At 32.3% G+C, this 11,115-nt stretch overlaps 2 protein-coding genes and 1 long non-coding RNA gene across 5 annotated transcripts; 1 reads left to right on the top strand and 2 right to left on the bottom strand.

Annotated features, from left to right (window-relative positions):
- Positions 1 to 204: 204 nt before the first annotated feature.
- On the bottom strand, positions 205 to 6,227 carry LOC126917048 (muskelin). Its single transcript, XM_050723435.1, has 12 exons — positions 6,027 to 6,227; positions 5,737 to 5,806; positions 5,410 to 5,552; positions 5,128 to 5,332; positions 4,834 to 5,026; positions 4,520 to 4,755; positions 4,178 to 4,458; positions 3,941 to 4,112; positions 3,669 to 3,869; positions 3,379 to 3,570; positions 3,059 to 3,301; positions 205 to 2,968 (listed from the first exon to the last, which is right to left on the bottom strand). Exons 1-12 carry the CDS (start codon positions 6,113 to 6,115, stop codon positions 2,726 to 2,728), a joined length of 2,268 nt encoding a protein of 755 aa, XP_050579392.1. The 5' UTR covers positions 6,116 to 6,227; the 3' UTR covers positions 205 to 2,725.
- On the top strand, positions 5,741 to 6,836 carry LOC126917103 (uncharacterized). The gene is made up of 2 exons (XR_007710862.1): positions 5,741 to 5,857; positions 5,932 to 6,836. It is a non-coding gene; the product is annotated as an uncharacterized LOC126917103 (long non-coding RNA).
- On the bottom strand, positions 6,321 to 11,112 carry LOC126917040 (ubiquitin-protein ligase E3C). 3 transcript variants are annotated; one of them, XM_050723423.1, is made up of 5 exons: positions 10,645 to 11,112; positions 10,097 to 10,555; positions 9,478 to 10,013; positions 7,355 to 9,396; positions 6,321 to 7,252 (listed from the first exon to the last, which is right to left on the bottom strand). In XM_050723423.1, exons 2-5 carry the CDS (start codon positions 10,537 to 10,539, stop codon positions 7,085 to 7,087), a joined length of 3,189 nt encoding a protein of 1,062 aa, XP_050579380.1. In that variant the 5' UTR covers positions 10,540 to 10,555; positions 10,645 to 11,112; the 3' UTR covers positions 6,321 to 7,084. The 3 variants fall into 3 exon arrangements, with proteins under 3 accessions (XP_050579380.1, XP_050579381.1, XP_050579383.1); XM_050723424.1 differs by having other exon boundaries at positions 10,097 to 10,552; XM_050723426.1 differs by having other exon boundaries at positions 7,144 to 7,252; positions 7,315 to 9,396.
- Between the last annotated feature and the right edge of the window lie 3 nt (positions 11,113 to 11,115).

Raw genomic sequence — 11,115 nt, 5'->3', positions numbered from 1 at the left:
TTTCTCTAGATCGTTTGTTTCTTTTTTTTTTTTCTTCTTTTTGAATAAATTTCCCTTTTGTACTCGCATCCACGCGAGAATGGGTTATCAAACCGTAGAATTGAAAATCGACGTTGAATATCGCCGCTTGTTTTCGAACTTGCCGGAAGTTATTTATCGCAAATTATAAATGCTCATGTAGCGATTCAAATTATTACGCTTAAGTAATTCTTGCAAAAAGTTCACCCATTTTATTTCATATGTACACATATGTGACACGAGTTCGTTTTCATCTTACAATTAGTACTGTTTAAAAAACAATAACGATTTCAAATAAATGCACGTAATCATTGGCAATGAAATGATTATATTTAAATGTACGAAAAAGAAAAATAGAACAGATGATCGAAGATAAGAAACAAGTAAAAGGTGCTTTTTGAAAATGAAATTTGAAGATCAAACTGTCCACGTGTTATATATCATATCATATACTTTGTTCGAGTAGAATAAAAATACACGTTGAAAATAATATGTTAAATTAATAATATAGTAAAGATATGCTAAAAAGAAGGCAAAATTTTCGGATATCTCCCAGTTTAGTAGGTACTCCGCCCATAAATTTACAAAAGACATTTGAATGAGGGTTTCCCACTAATCTTTGTCTATACCACGTGTTGACAGTTTGATCCTCTAAAATTCTGAAATAATTGTCTTTGTTTCGAGTAAAGGAAACGTCGAATTATCGCTAGAAACGGATAGGGTATACGAACAAGATGAAACCAGAAAAATTACATGACAATATGATTATGATTCTTAATCATTATAAATTATACTTTTATCGTTTCATCTGTAAATATCGAATGGTGATTATTTTTTCCCCCATAATCGTATATTAGTTGACTAGAACTTCGAATATCACGTCTTTAGAATTCTACTCAACGTTCTTGTCGAATTTTATAATAAAACGATCAGATAAAATCCTGAGACAAATCTGATATTTACTATCTTGATATATATGCATAACATCGTGGAAGTAATGTTTTTCATTTGTATACGCAACGTACCTTCGAATACCAACGTAACTTACACGATCGCGTATAAAATAGAGTTCGACGATAGCTGATAAACATCGAAGATACTTGTACTGCGCACACATACCAGAGTCACGCTTAACTAAACCAATAATTATAACAGATTCCCTGCCAAAAATTATTTTGTCCTGTTTTCGTTGAAAATCGCAGAGAAAGATTGTAACAATGAAATATTTTTAAACAAATTTCGCATCTTTTCTCCTTGTTATGTTATTCTAATGTTCGTCGTATGGATCCACTACTTCTTATCCTATAACCGAATTGTACAATCGTTACATTCTCTAGCGCACAAAGTTATATACAAAGATACGCTTAAGAGAAATAGCTTCTCGTACATGTATCTCGAATAATTAATAACATTCACTATAATCACATTTTCGCTGTTCGTATCTTATAATGCTACAAATATAATTGCTCAGACAAATACACCGATAAAGCAATGCTATGTACAAGATGTTCCGCGCATGTCATTGAATAACATTTATAATACAAAAAGATTAACAATAATGATGGCTTTAGCCATTACTTCCTATGGTCATAGAATATATACAAGATCGCAAAAACAAAGGTAGTGCTTTTTATACCAACTCTATCACAAGCGAATATGCTGGCGCGTCTTCTTCATGATAACTGATTATTTAAATAGCGATGTAGCAATAATACAAACATAGAGTATAATAAAACATATTGCGGATATACATAGTATGCATAGAAAGCTTCCATGCTTTATAACAGTTTACTATTATATACTAAGCTTTATAACATTTATCGTGAAATATGTATAGTAAATTCTTATTACGAATATAAATGGTAATGCTAGTTTGACCTATTTCGCATGATGTACAGATGATGCTTCAATAACAATACATTGTATAAAATATTTTAAATGGCAAACAAAGCGAAGCCATAAAAATAAAAGAATATATATTTTTTAATGCGTCACCTATTTGTTGCACTTATGTTGCAATTTCTCATTAACGTTACAACGTTTAACGAGTTTTCGTTCGAGTTTGTAAAGCATCCCTTCAGTATATACACACTGGATAAAAAAGAAATTTAAAAAATAGTCAATTTTTAATTGCTTTAAGAATGATAGTTGTTTGTAGACACACGGTTAATATATATCGGCAAGATAATTCCGATTTGTTAATAGTGAGAACCGATTTGAACAATGTGTAACAGTACTTGGGTGAATAATTATGATACTTATTAATCGCATTCTATGAAATAAAATTAACAAATAAATCTAACAAATTTACATGTAGTAAAAACAGCTAGAACAGTCCAATGTAAACGAAAACTCAATAAGAAAAAAATGTAAAGGATAAATTTTTGTCAGTTCAACTCCTCGCTAAAGTGCATCACGGTGAAATATATATCGATATATGCTTTTTTCTTTTTTTCTTCCCAAAAAAAGTTATCCTTTATGTAAAAGAAATGAAGTTGTGTATTTATATGTTAGGGGAAGGCTGCATGCTTTATGAGAATTCTTTTCCTTTTAAAATGATACAAAGAATTACGCTATAAAAATAACGTTCCTCTTTTAAAGATAAAATTCGTTCGATATCATAGCAAATGTCTTTACACGAAAATGAAAGGAATCTCTCTGCTTTACATTTCGAAATATCCTTAATTAAATTTTAATTATTGTTGGATCACAATGGTAAAAGATCGATCAAATTAGCACGGGGTTGTGTCGATGACTCAGGAAAAAATTCTGTCAGTTTATCGTATAATTCAGTTCTCAAACTATGAATATCGCGCGTAGTAGAATAACATAACGACGATGTATCCATGTTAATTAAATTTCCTAATACGGCGTCTGAACTATTTGAATTTGTGGCTTCTCCTAACAAGGAGTTTTGTTCTCTGAATAGAAGGGATGTTAACAATTGAAACTGTAACGAAGAAATGCATACATTTGAAAAGGCAACATTGGCAAGGAGTATTCAGTATTCATTCGTTACTGATTAAAAAAATGCTACTACCTCTTTCGTTTGTTCCACATCGTTATGATCAATAATTTCCGATACTTTGGTCTGTAAATATTCGAGTGCTTCGACGCTATTGTTCATAGCTAGCTCTTTGAATTTGTGCTTTCTAATAAGTAGCTTGCATCTCTTTAGGATTTGTTCATGAGACGGTCTGCATAATTTTAATTGCCAAAAATCATTGAGACGTAAATTTGGAAGACAGGATCTACCAGGGTTCCCTCCAAATAAAAAGTGAACCTAATAATATATTACGTAACGTTATTGTTGTATACTGCACGAACAGAACAATTTCTTATAAATAATATACAACAAACCTTCTTTACGTGATCATAAACCAATTGATGCGCATATCGTGGACATGGTTCATAATCTTGCATTTTACTCCAATATTTCTCTCCAACATTGTCATTTCGATAAATGCAAGACCATTTGTTGTTCTTAATACTGTACACCCAAAAAGAATTTTGAACACTATCAAATCTTTTACCTTTGTCTTTACTTAAGCCCTGAATAAATAGGAATAGAAAAGAATTCAAATACTACTGTTAATGAGTGTTGTTTGTATTAAGGATATGATTAACAAAAATAATTATATGATACAAACCGATAAAACATATATTTCTCCCAATTCAGGGTCGATAGTGGCTCTTTGTGTAAATCCAGCGGCCGGAACATGATTTGAATCTTTAGAACCGAAATCGTTAAATATGTGTTCAATGTGATTTGTATCAACTTCGTACGTAAAAAAATCGCTAAGATCCTCTTTACCTCTCTGACCTGCGAAAATATATAATCTCCGCAACCCCTGTAAGAAGATGAAATTTTTCAATTATACTACATCCATGATATACATTGTACGATATTATGCATACATACAGAATGAAACAACATAGAATGACCAGCTCTAGATCTAATAGTTGGTGCATTAGGACATGGTCTTGCAATGTCGCAGGCAAGTTTGTTCCAGGTACCAGTTGGTACATGATAAGAATACAATCCAGAAAAAATAGGTTCAGTTGAACTTGACATCATAACGTGATCGTCGGAACTGTAGATTGTAAATGAACATATTAGAACGTCAACCGATACAATTGCAGCTGTTGTTTTACTTACCATGTTGGAGATACAAGAACACGACCGCCAAATATGTAAATTGTCCGTTTTTCAACATCCATGGACATTTGATGATCGAAAATTAATTGAGGTCCTCCTACGGCGAACGTATCTTCTGATATTTGTGTCCATTTGTTCGATTCAATATCATATACAAAAAAATCACTTTTCAAATTTTCTGGCGTTCTATATTCTGCATCCAAGTATTTACCAAGGGTAAACAGTTGCCTGCGATCTGGGTCAAGGCACATTTTATGGCAAGATCTTGCGCTTGGACCACCCTATAATTTAACATTTAAATTCTCTATCGAGAATAATATATATTTTCTTTTGACAACTTACCACAGCTTCTGTATCTTTACATATAATGGTCCATCTGTTAGAAGCTACATTATACACCCACAAATCTGAAAGGTCTTGATTGCCATCCCACCCCCCAAAAAGATATAGAAGTTCTGCAGTTGGATCAAGCACCATTTGGTGGCCTCCTCTCATTCCTGGTTTACCATCATTGAATGATAACTTAGTCCAAACTGCTCTATAAGTCTGAGCATTGATATAGTCATTTAAAAGACCCACTGTATTATAAATCATATTACTTTCTAAGATTATGTCAGAATATTATAAAACAATAAATAAAGGAGAAAAATACTCACTCATTACAGCATTACTTATGAAGCATTCAGCTTGTAAGTGGTCACCTTTTTTAACCAATAAATCATATAATCTGGTCAATGTAGGGTCTTCAAGTGGAACACCAGTAACTCTTTGCAATGTTTCTACAATTTCGGACTGCTCTAACTTTCTAAAGTGTTTCATACACAGCCTTATAACTTCTTTTTGCCGATACTGTAATATATTTGTACAGAACAAGTATGTATAATACTTAAAACATAAACATATTGTCATAAGAAACATTATCATTTAGTTAAATATTGTTATATATTTACCGCACTAAACCATTCGATACTAGGTTTTAAAATGTTAACATCATCAGTACCAGTTAGTTGTACATGCCAAATAGAGAAATTAAAACTAGGACCCCACGATTGCAATGGAACAATCTTTATGTACCTAACTGGAAAATAATTTTCTTCATTTCCTAATACATGCTTCAAATCAAAAGTTTCTGATATTGAATCATTTTTTAAACCACTGAAAAAGACAGTAAAAATTAACAATATGTAAATACACCTAAAATTATTCCTTTCTATTGCAAATTCAACACTTACTTTTCTAGAAGTTCCATCATGTTTTGTGGCTCTAAACTGCCATATATCTTGAACTTTTTTACGTTACATACATGTGTTTTCTCGTATTTACCAAATGTAATTGTTTTCACAATCGAGGGAAATCGCAATTTCAATATAAGAAACTGAAAAATTCAAATTATCCATTGTACACATTTATTATGAAATATTAGTTTCAGCGACATAAAATAACAGATATTTTTTTTATGTAATTGAAGAAAGACTCGTAATTTGAATATCTCTATAAATTTCGCAATAATGTTTTCAACCTTTTGATTATAAATCGTGTTATTCTTAAGCAATGTTTACCTGTGGATAAGTGTCAATATCGGAAGACCAGCGCGATGTCTGATCCGATGGTTTATCTACAAGGATATTTCTAAAAAAAGAAAAAGAAAATATTATTTTAATACTTGGCGAAAAATCCGGCGTAATTAATGCAAATATTCATTTCATAATTTCACATATAGTGGTTCTTATCGTTCAACATAACCGTCGTTTTAGGTTAGAGAATCATTACCATGTAATAACTGATTTTTGTTTTATAATTACGAAATGTATTCAAAGGAAAATCGTTTAAATACTAGTAAAGTACTTACTCTGGCACATAGGATGAAGAAAAACTGGAGCATTTATAAATTTTGAACTCCAAAACTTTTTGAAAATTGCTACTCTCGTTGGACGCCATGTTACACAAATGACATAAGCTTTAACACTAAATACATATGTGTACCATTTTTATAGATACATATCTAAGGACGAGTGCTGTATGAAAACATGACCCGGTGAACGATTTAATGTCCTTAATGTATAATTTAATTTTGCAGTTAATTGTAATTAAGTTTCATTTAAATAAATTTCAGTTGAAATTTTTAATATTTTAAGACAGTCTATTCTCTATTTGTGTACAACCTTTATTAAAACATAGAACACTATTTGTAAAATTCAAATTACATATTTGTAATAAATGTAGATATAACGCTTCAGGACTTTTTATTATTTACACTAAATTAACGAATTCATAAATACATATATACTATTCTCTCATGTATATTTAATATTGATATATAGTTGCCGGTAATTATGATGGAATACAAAAAATATACACAATTTACAGTTATAGGCCAAGGGCAGAAAAGTTATAACAAATGAAATATGTGTTGTGTGTGTGTGTGTGTTTTGTATATATGCATATATGTGTGCGTATATATGGATGTATACATATATGCACATAAGTTGGTATATATTCTGTAGGATAATGTAACGTATTTTTACAAACAATACATGTTCGTTTACTGTACTGGTAGTTATCTCCTTAATAGATGTTACCGCTAATTAATTGGCCCCTCCTTACAATGTTATGTGTTTATTGCCTGATCCGACGAAGATTTCTCAAATTATTCTGCCCTCTGGCGGGCGAAAAAATGGCTCAAATGAAATCTGTTTTGTCCTTACTCGCTGTTATAAATAAACACATTATATTTAAAGCACTTAATTAACATCAAATCACCTATCCATTAATGAATTATGACAACTTTTGCATTCGTAGTTTGTTTTCAAATACGTGCTTAATGTTAATTACGTTTACAATTTATATACAATCAGGTATCATCGATTTAACTAAAAGGATTTGCTTAAAATTAGAATAAAATTGAGCTTAACTCAATTCGAAACCTGCACCAGCTTGTATCGCATATAAAAGTTTTTCGCGTAGAGTTTTCTCATCTGGAAATTCTGGTAGCTTTAACAGATTCATACAGGTACTGGAAGTCGGCAAGCGATCAACACTGCCGGCATGTTGAATACAAAAAGGCGGATCAAGTTCCTAGAAAAAAATCAACATATATTTATATGTATATCCATCTATTTATATACACATACACGTACCTATCGATTAGTCATCAAAAAAGAAATAACCGCGTTGTACCTTAAATCCAAGTAAAGGCGGTCGACTGCAGCTCGTAACGAATTTGAGTAATTGTCCTTTTTGCTGGTCGTTAAATTCATTAACAACTTTCCAAAATGCAATGATTGTCGGATGATCAGGGGCATATCCTCCTGTGTAGTTAGTATGCAATTTTAAGTCATTCACATCGACCGGGATTTGTGCACCCGATATCAAAACTTGCAGTTCCTTATTATTAAACATTTGAAGCCAATCCAAGGGAATCACACTACCTATACCTTGTTTGAATGCATAACATTGCGCTCTAATCTGCTTATTTAACTTATAATCGGCCATCAAATGAATATATTCGATACGATTATGATTTGTAACAGGAATATTAGCACCGCCTGGTTTTAATTCATCGATTCGTCTTTCACCGAGTTCATCCGATAATACAGTGAAATCCAAACCAAGATCCGCAACATCGCCTTTGTAACTTTTTAGGTACAAAAGGTTCCTATACATAATCGGATCTAAGGAAGCTAAATGATGAACATCAACGTCTGACTGACGTCCAACGATCTTTGATAGAAAAAATTCTGCGAACGGAAGTTCGACTAATAAATTCTCGTACAAAGCTTTTCCAAGAATTCTACCGATAAAATAATAATGCTTCGGGAAATCGTCAACCAATAATTGTACTGTAGGATTTGGATACAGCATATTATCCTTGGTAAGCCTGAAAAAGCCTCTGTTAGGGTCGAAGCTTGTTTTTAACAATTCCGATAAAAATTCTCTAAACAGACCACCACCGTCTACACCAGCTTCTTCTAAACCAGCTGTATTAAAAAGCTGTACACGCATTTTTAATCGCAATTCTGGCTCATTTTCCGGTGACAATTTCTCAAACGCATCCTCGTAGAGATAGTTTCTTCTTACCGATATTTGTATCGACGGTCCTTGCATGAAGTGCGTCAGTTCACCTTGTTGTTCCGTTTTATCTCGATAAATCAACGATTGAAATGCCACTACTCGATTATTAAACGGCACAACAAATGGTATTTCGCGAAGGAGTGTCAACGTTCGAACTTCCTTTGCGGAAAGAGGTGGCCCTTCTTCTAAGTCTTCTCGGGTGAACACTCGTAATCCTTGAAAGGGAATATACCCTCTCAATCTACGTCTGCGAAATGTGAAATCTTGAGGTTTATCAATTGGTATTACAATATTCGAAGCTATCCAGTGCCCTTCTGGACAAAATTGCTGTCTTAAGTCTCGCATGTGCAGCTGGCGTAATAAACCGACTGTTACTTTGAACAAATGCGTCCACATTTGCGTGTCCTGTTGGTTTTGCAGAGAACATGAAGGACCAAGAACAGCTCTCTTATAATCGTCTCGTACGGTCGGCCGACTATCGGGAAATGCAAGCTCTACCAAACCTAAGCAAACGCCTTTTAAATGACTTGACAGCAATACCAGTTCTGAAGTAGTAAACGGCATCGTTTGTTGTCCGTTAATGTCTAAAGATTGATCTTGAATAAAAAATTCCGTGTCGTGCAACGTTGCTATAAGTAAACTAAATAGTGAACAAAATACGGCTAACAATGGAACTATTTTTTTCGTATCTTCCGTAGAAAGACCAATTCCCCGTGATATGATTTGTAAGAGAGGGGTTGCTCCACCAAATAGGGACATTTGACAAGCCGATAATAGAGCAGACCATAAATTCTTTAAAAATGCTGGCTTAAAAGCGAGCATATATAATAGTTTATACTTATGAATGGCTAATTTGTCAGTAATTAGCAAATGGTGACAGAGTTGGCACAATGGTTGCAATACAGCTGGATCTTTGCTTCGATCTACCGCTAAGAGTATTCCGTGAACACGTTGCTCTTCATTCAGCATTTCTATACATTCGTGTAAAATATCGGCTTGATCCTGATCAATCATATTTGCAGTAGATTCAGAGTCCGAATCACTTCCTTGTTCTATGTTTTCTTCAACAGTTAATGGTATTATAGTTGAACTCATAGATGCAAGAACTTGTAAATAATTAATAACAACATCTTTAGATTTGCATGTGGCTGTAATAAAGAGGAAATTTCATTAATTAATGTTCTTTTCTATTTTCGTTAATTGTACTGTCGATTATTTTGTATACTTACAAATTCGATTTGATTCCAGAGATAAAATGGAATAAAGTAAACTTATTGTTGGTTCTAGTTCGATTCTATCGATACATTTTATTAGTTGATTATATGGAAACTCTACAAATTCGGATAATGATGGAATGATAAACATTCTTATTGGATCAGATATTTTAGAAGATAATATACTTTTACAAAGTTCTTGTAAAACAAGCATAGAGAAATTGTCTTCATGTTCTAAAAAAGAAATTAAATCTAATGGTCGTTTAATCATGTCCAGTAAACATTTTGAAATTGGTGTTGGTGCAACAGAGGCTGGTTCTAACATAGATGGGACTTTATTATCTATTAATTTTCTTAATTGATCAAAATATTTATGTTTTATCAAATAAATAAAGATATTTCCTAGATATCTATAACTATTTTCATGTAGGATTTTTTCCGCATCTTCTCGACTTGTAAATGTTTCTAATGCTCTTAATGGTATAGCCAATGAATAAGCTCCATTCATTAAAGCTTCTGAGTTATGTTGCATACACATGCGAAGAATCCATCTGTATATATGACATACATTTTATTCACATTTTTAAACAATAGGCGACACTTATTATGTCGTGTTTTTTGCTGTACAACCTACCTTAATCTCCATAGCCATTCTGGACAATTCACGCATTTCTGTTTGATTTCTTGTTGGTGTTTCAGAAAATGTTGAAGTATCCAAACTAGTCTGCTAGCATCCAAGGTGTGATTATAAAAGAACAATAACTTTTGGAAATATATTGTTAACTCATCTAAATTTAAATTTCTACGACTACTTATTTGTTGTTCTTCATCAAATTCTTTTCGTTTAATTATTTTCATATGCTTCCTTACTATAAAACCACGTATAAGTGCTTGAATCTTCAATGCTGCATTATGTCTTTTACGTTGTTGTTCTCGTTTTAAACGTTCTAACTGTGCATGCTGCAACAGAACTGACTTCTCATCTCTTCTACTTGCACCTGCTAAATTTTGCTGTGGCTTACGTCTGTAATCTCCTTCAAAACTGTACATGATGTTTCGATTTCTTTTTAATAGCATAACATTCCTATTCCTTCTTTTGAAAAAAAAATAACAATACCAATTAACAGTTTTTTTTATGATTGAATATATTTGAGAATAAGCAATAATTTTTTCAGTACTTACAATGTGGCAAAGTTGATGACAGTTTTACTCAATGATTCACAAGCCTTTCTGATATATTCCAAACATAAATATTTTGCAGAAATGTATCATTTCTTAATAATTGAAAAATATTGTCATTTATCTTTGTATTCTCGACAATAGTTAATATGATTTCAAAATTAATGGCATCGCCGGTTTTGTTCAAAATTCTAATTTATATAAAGTTAAAAATTTTGTTGCTCTATAAGGTTAAGATGTACAATAATTACTACTTTTCTCGATTTATATTGCGGTACAATTTACGTTGAAAATTAAACTATGGGCATATTCTCAGAAGAACATTTATTTTGTGAAAATGTCAGCAAAAAGCAACTAGCACCAGATCGTACGTATACGTCTAGTCATCAAATACTCGCCATATTTTATTTCACCGACATGTTGAAAATCGTAGATATTATATGCGCCTGCGTGTGTGTATATGCAGGTTTTGCA

This window comes from Bombus affinis, chromosome 6 (assembly GCF_024516045.1).
Source record: "Bombus affinis isolate iyBomAffi1 chromosome 6, iyBomAffi1.2, whole genome shotgun sequence".
In the NCBI taxonomy this organism is placed as follows: Eukaryota; Metazoa; Arthropoda; class Insecta; order Hymenoptera; family Apidae; genus Bombus; species Bombus affinis.
The sequence above is the reverse complement of the archived record's forward strand: the minus strand, read 5'-3'. Positions and strand labels throughout refer to the sequence as shown.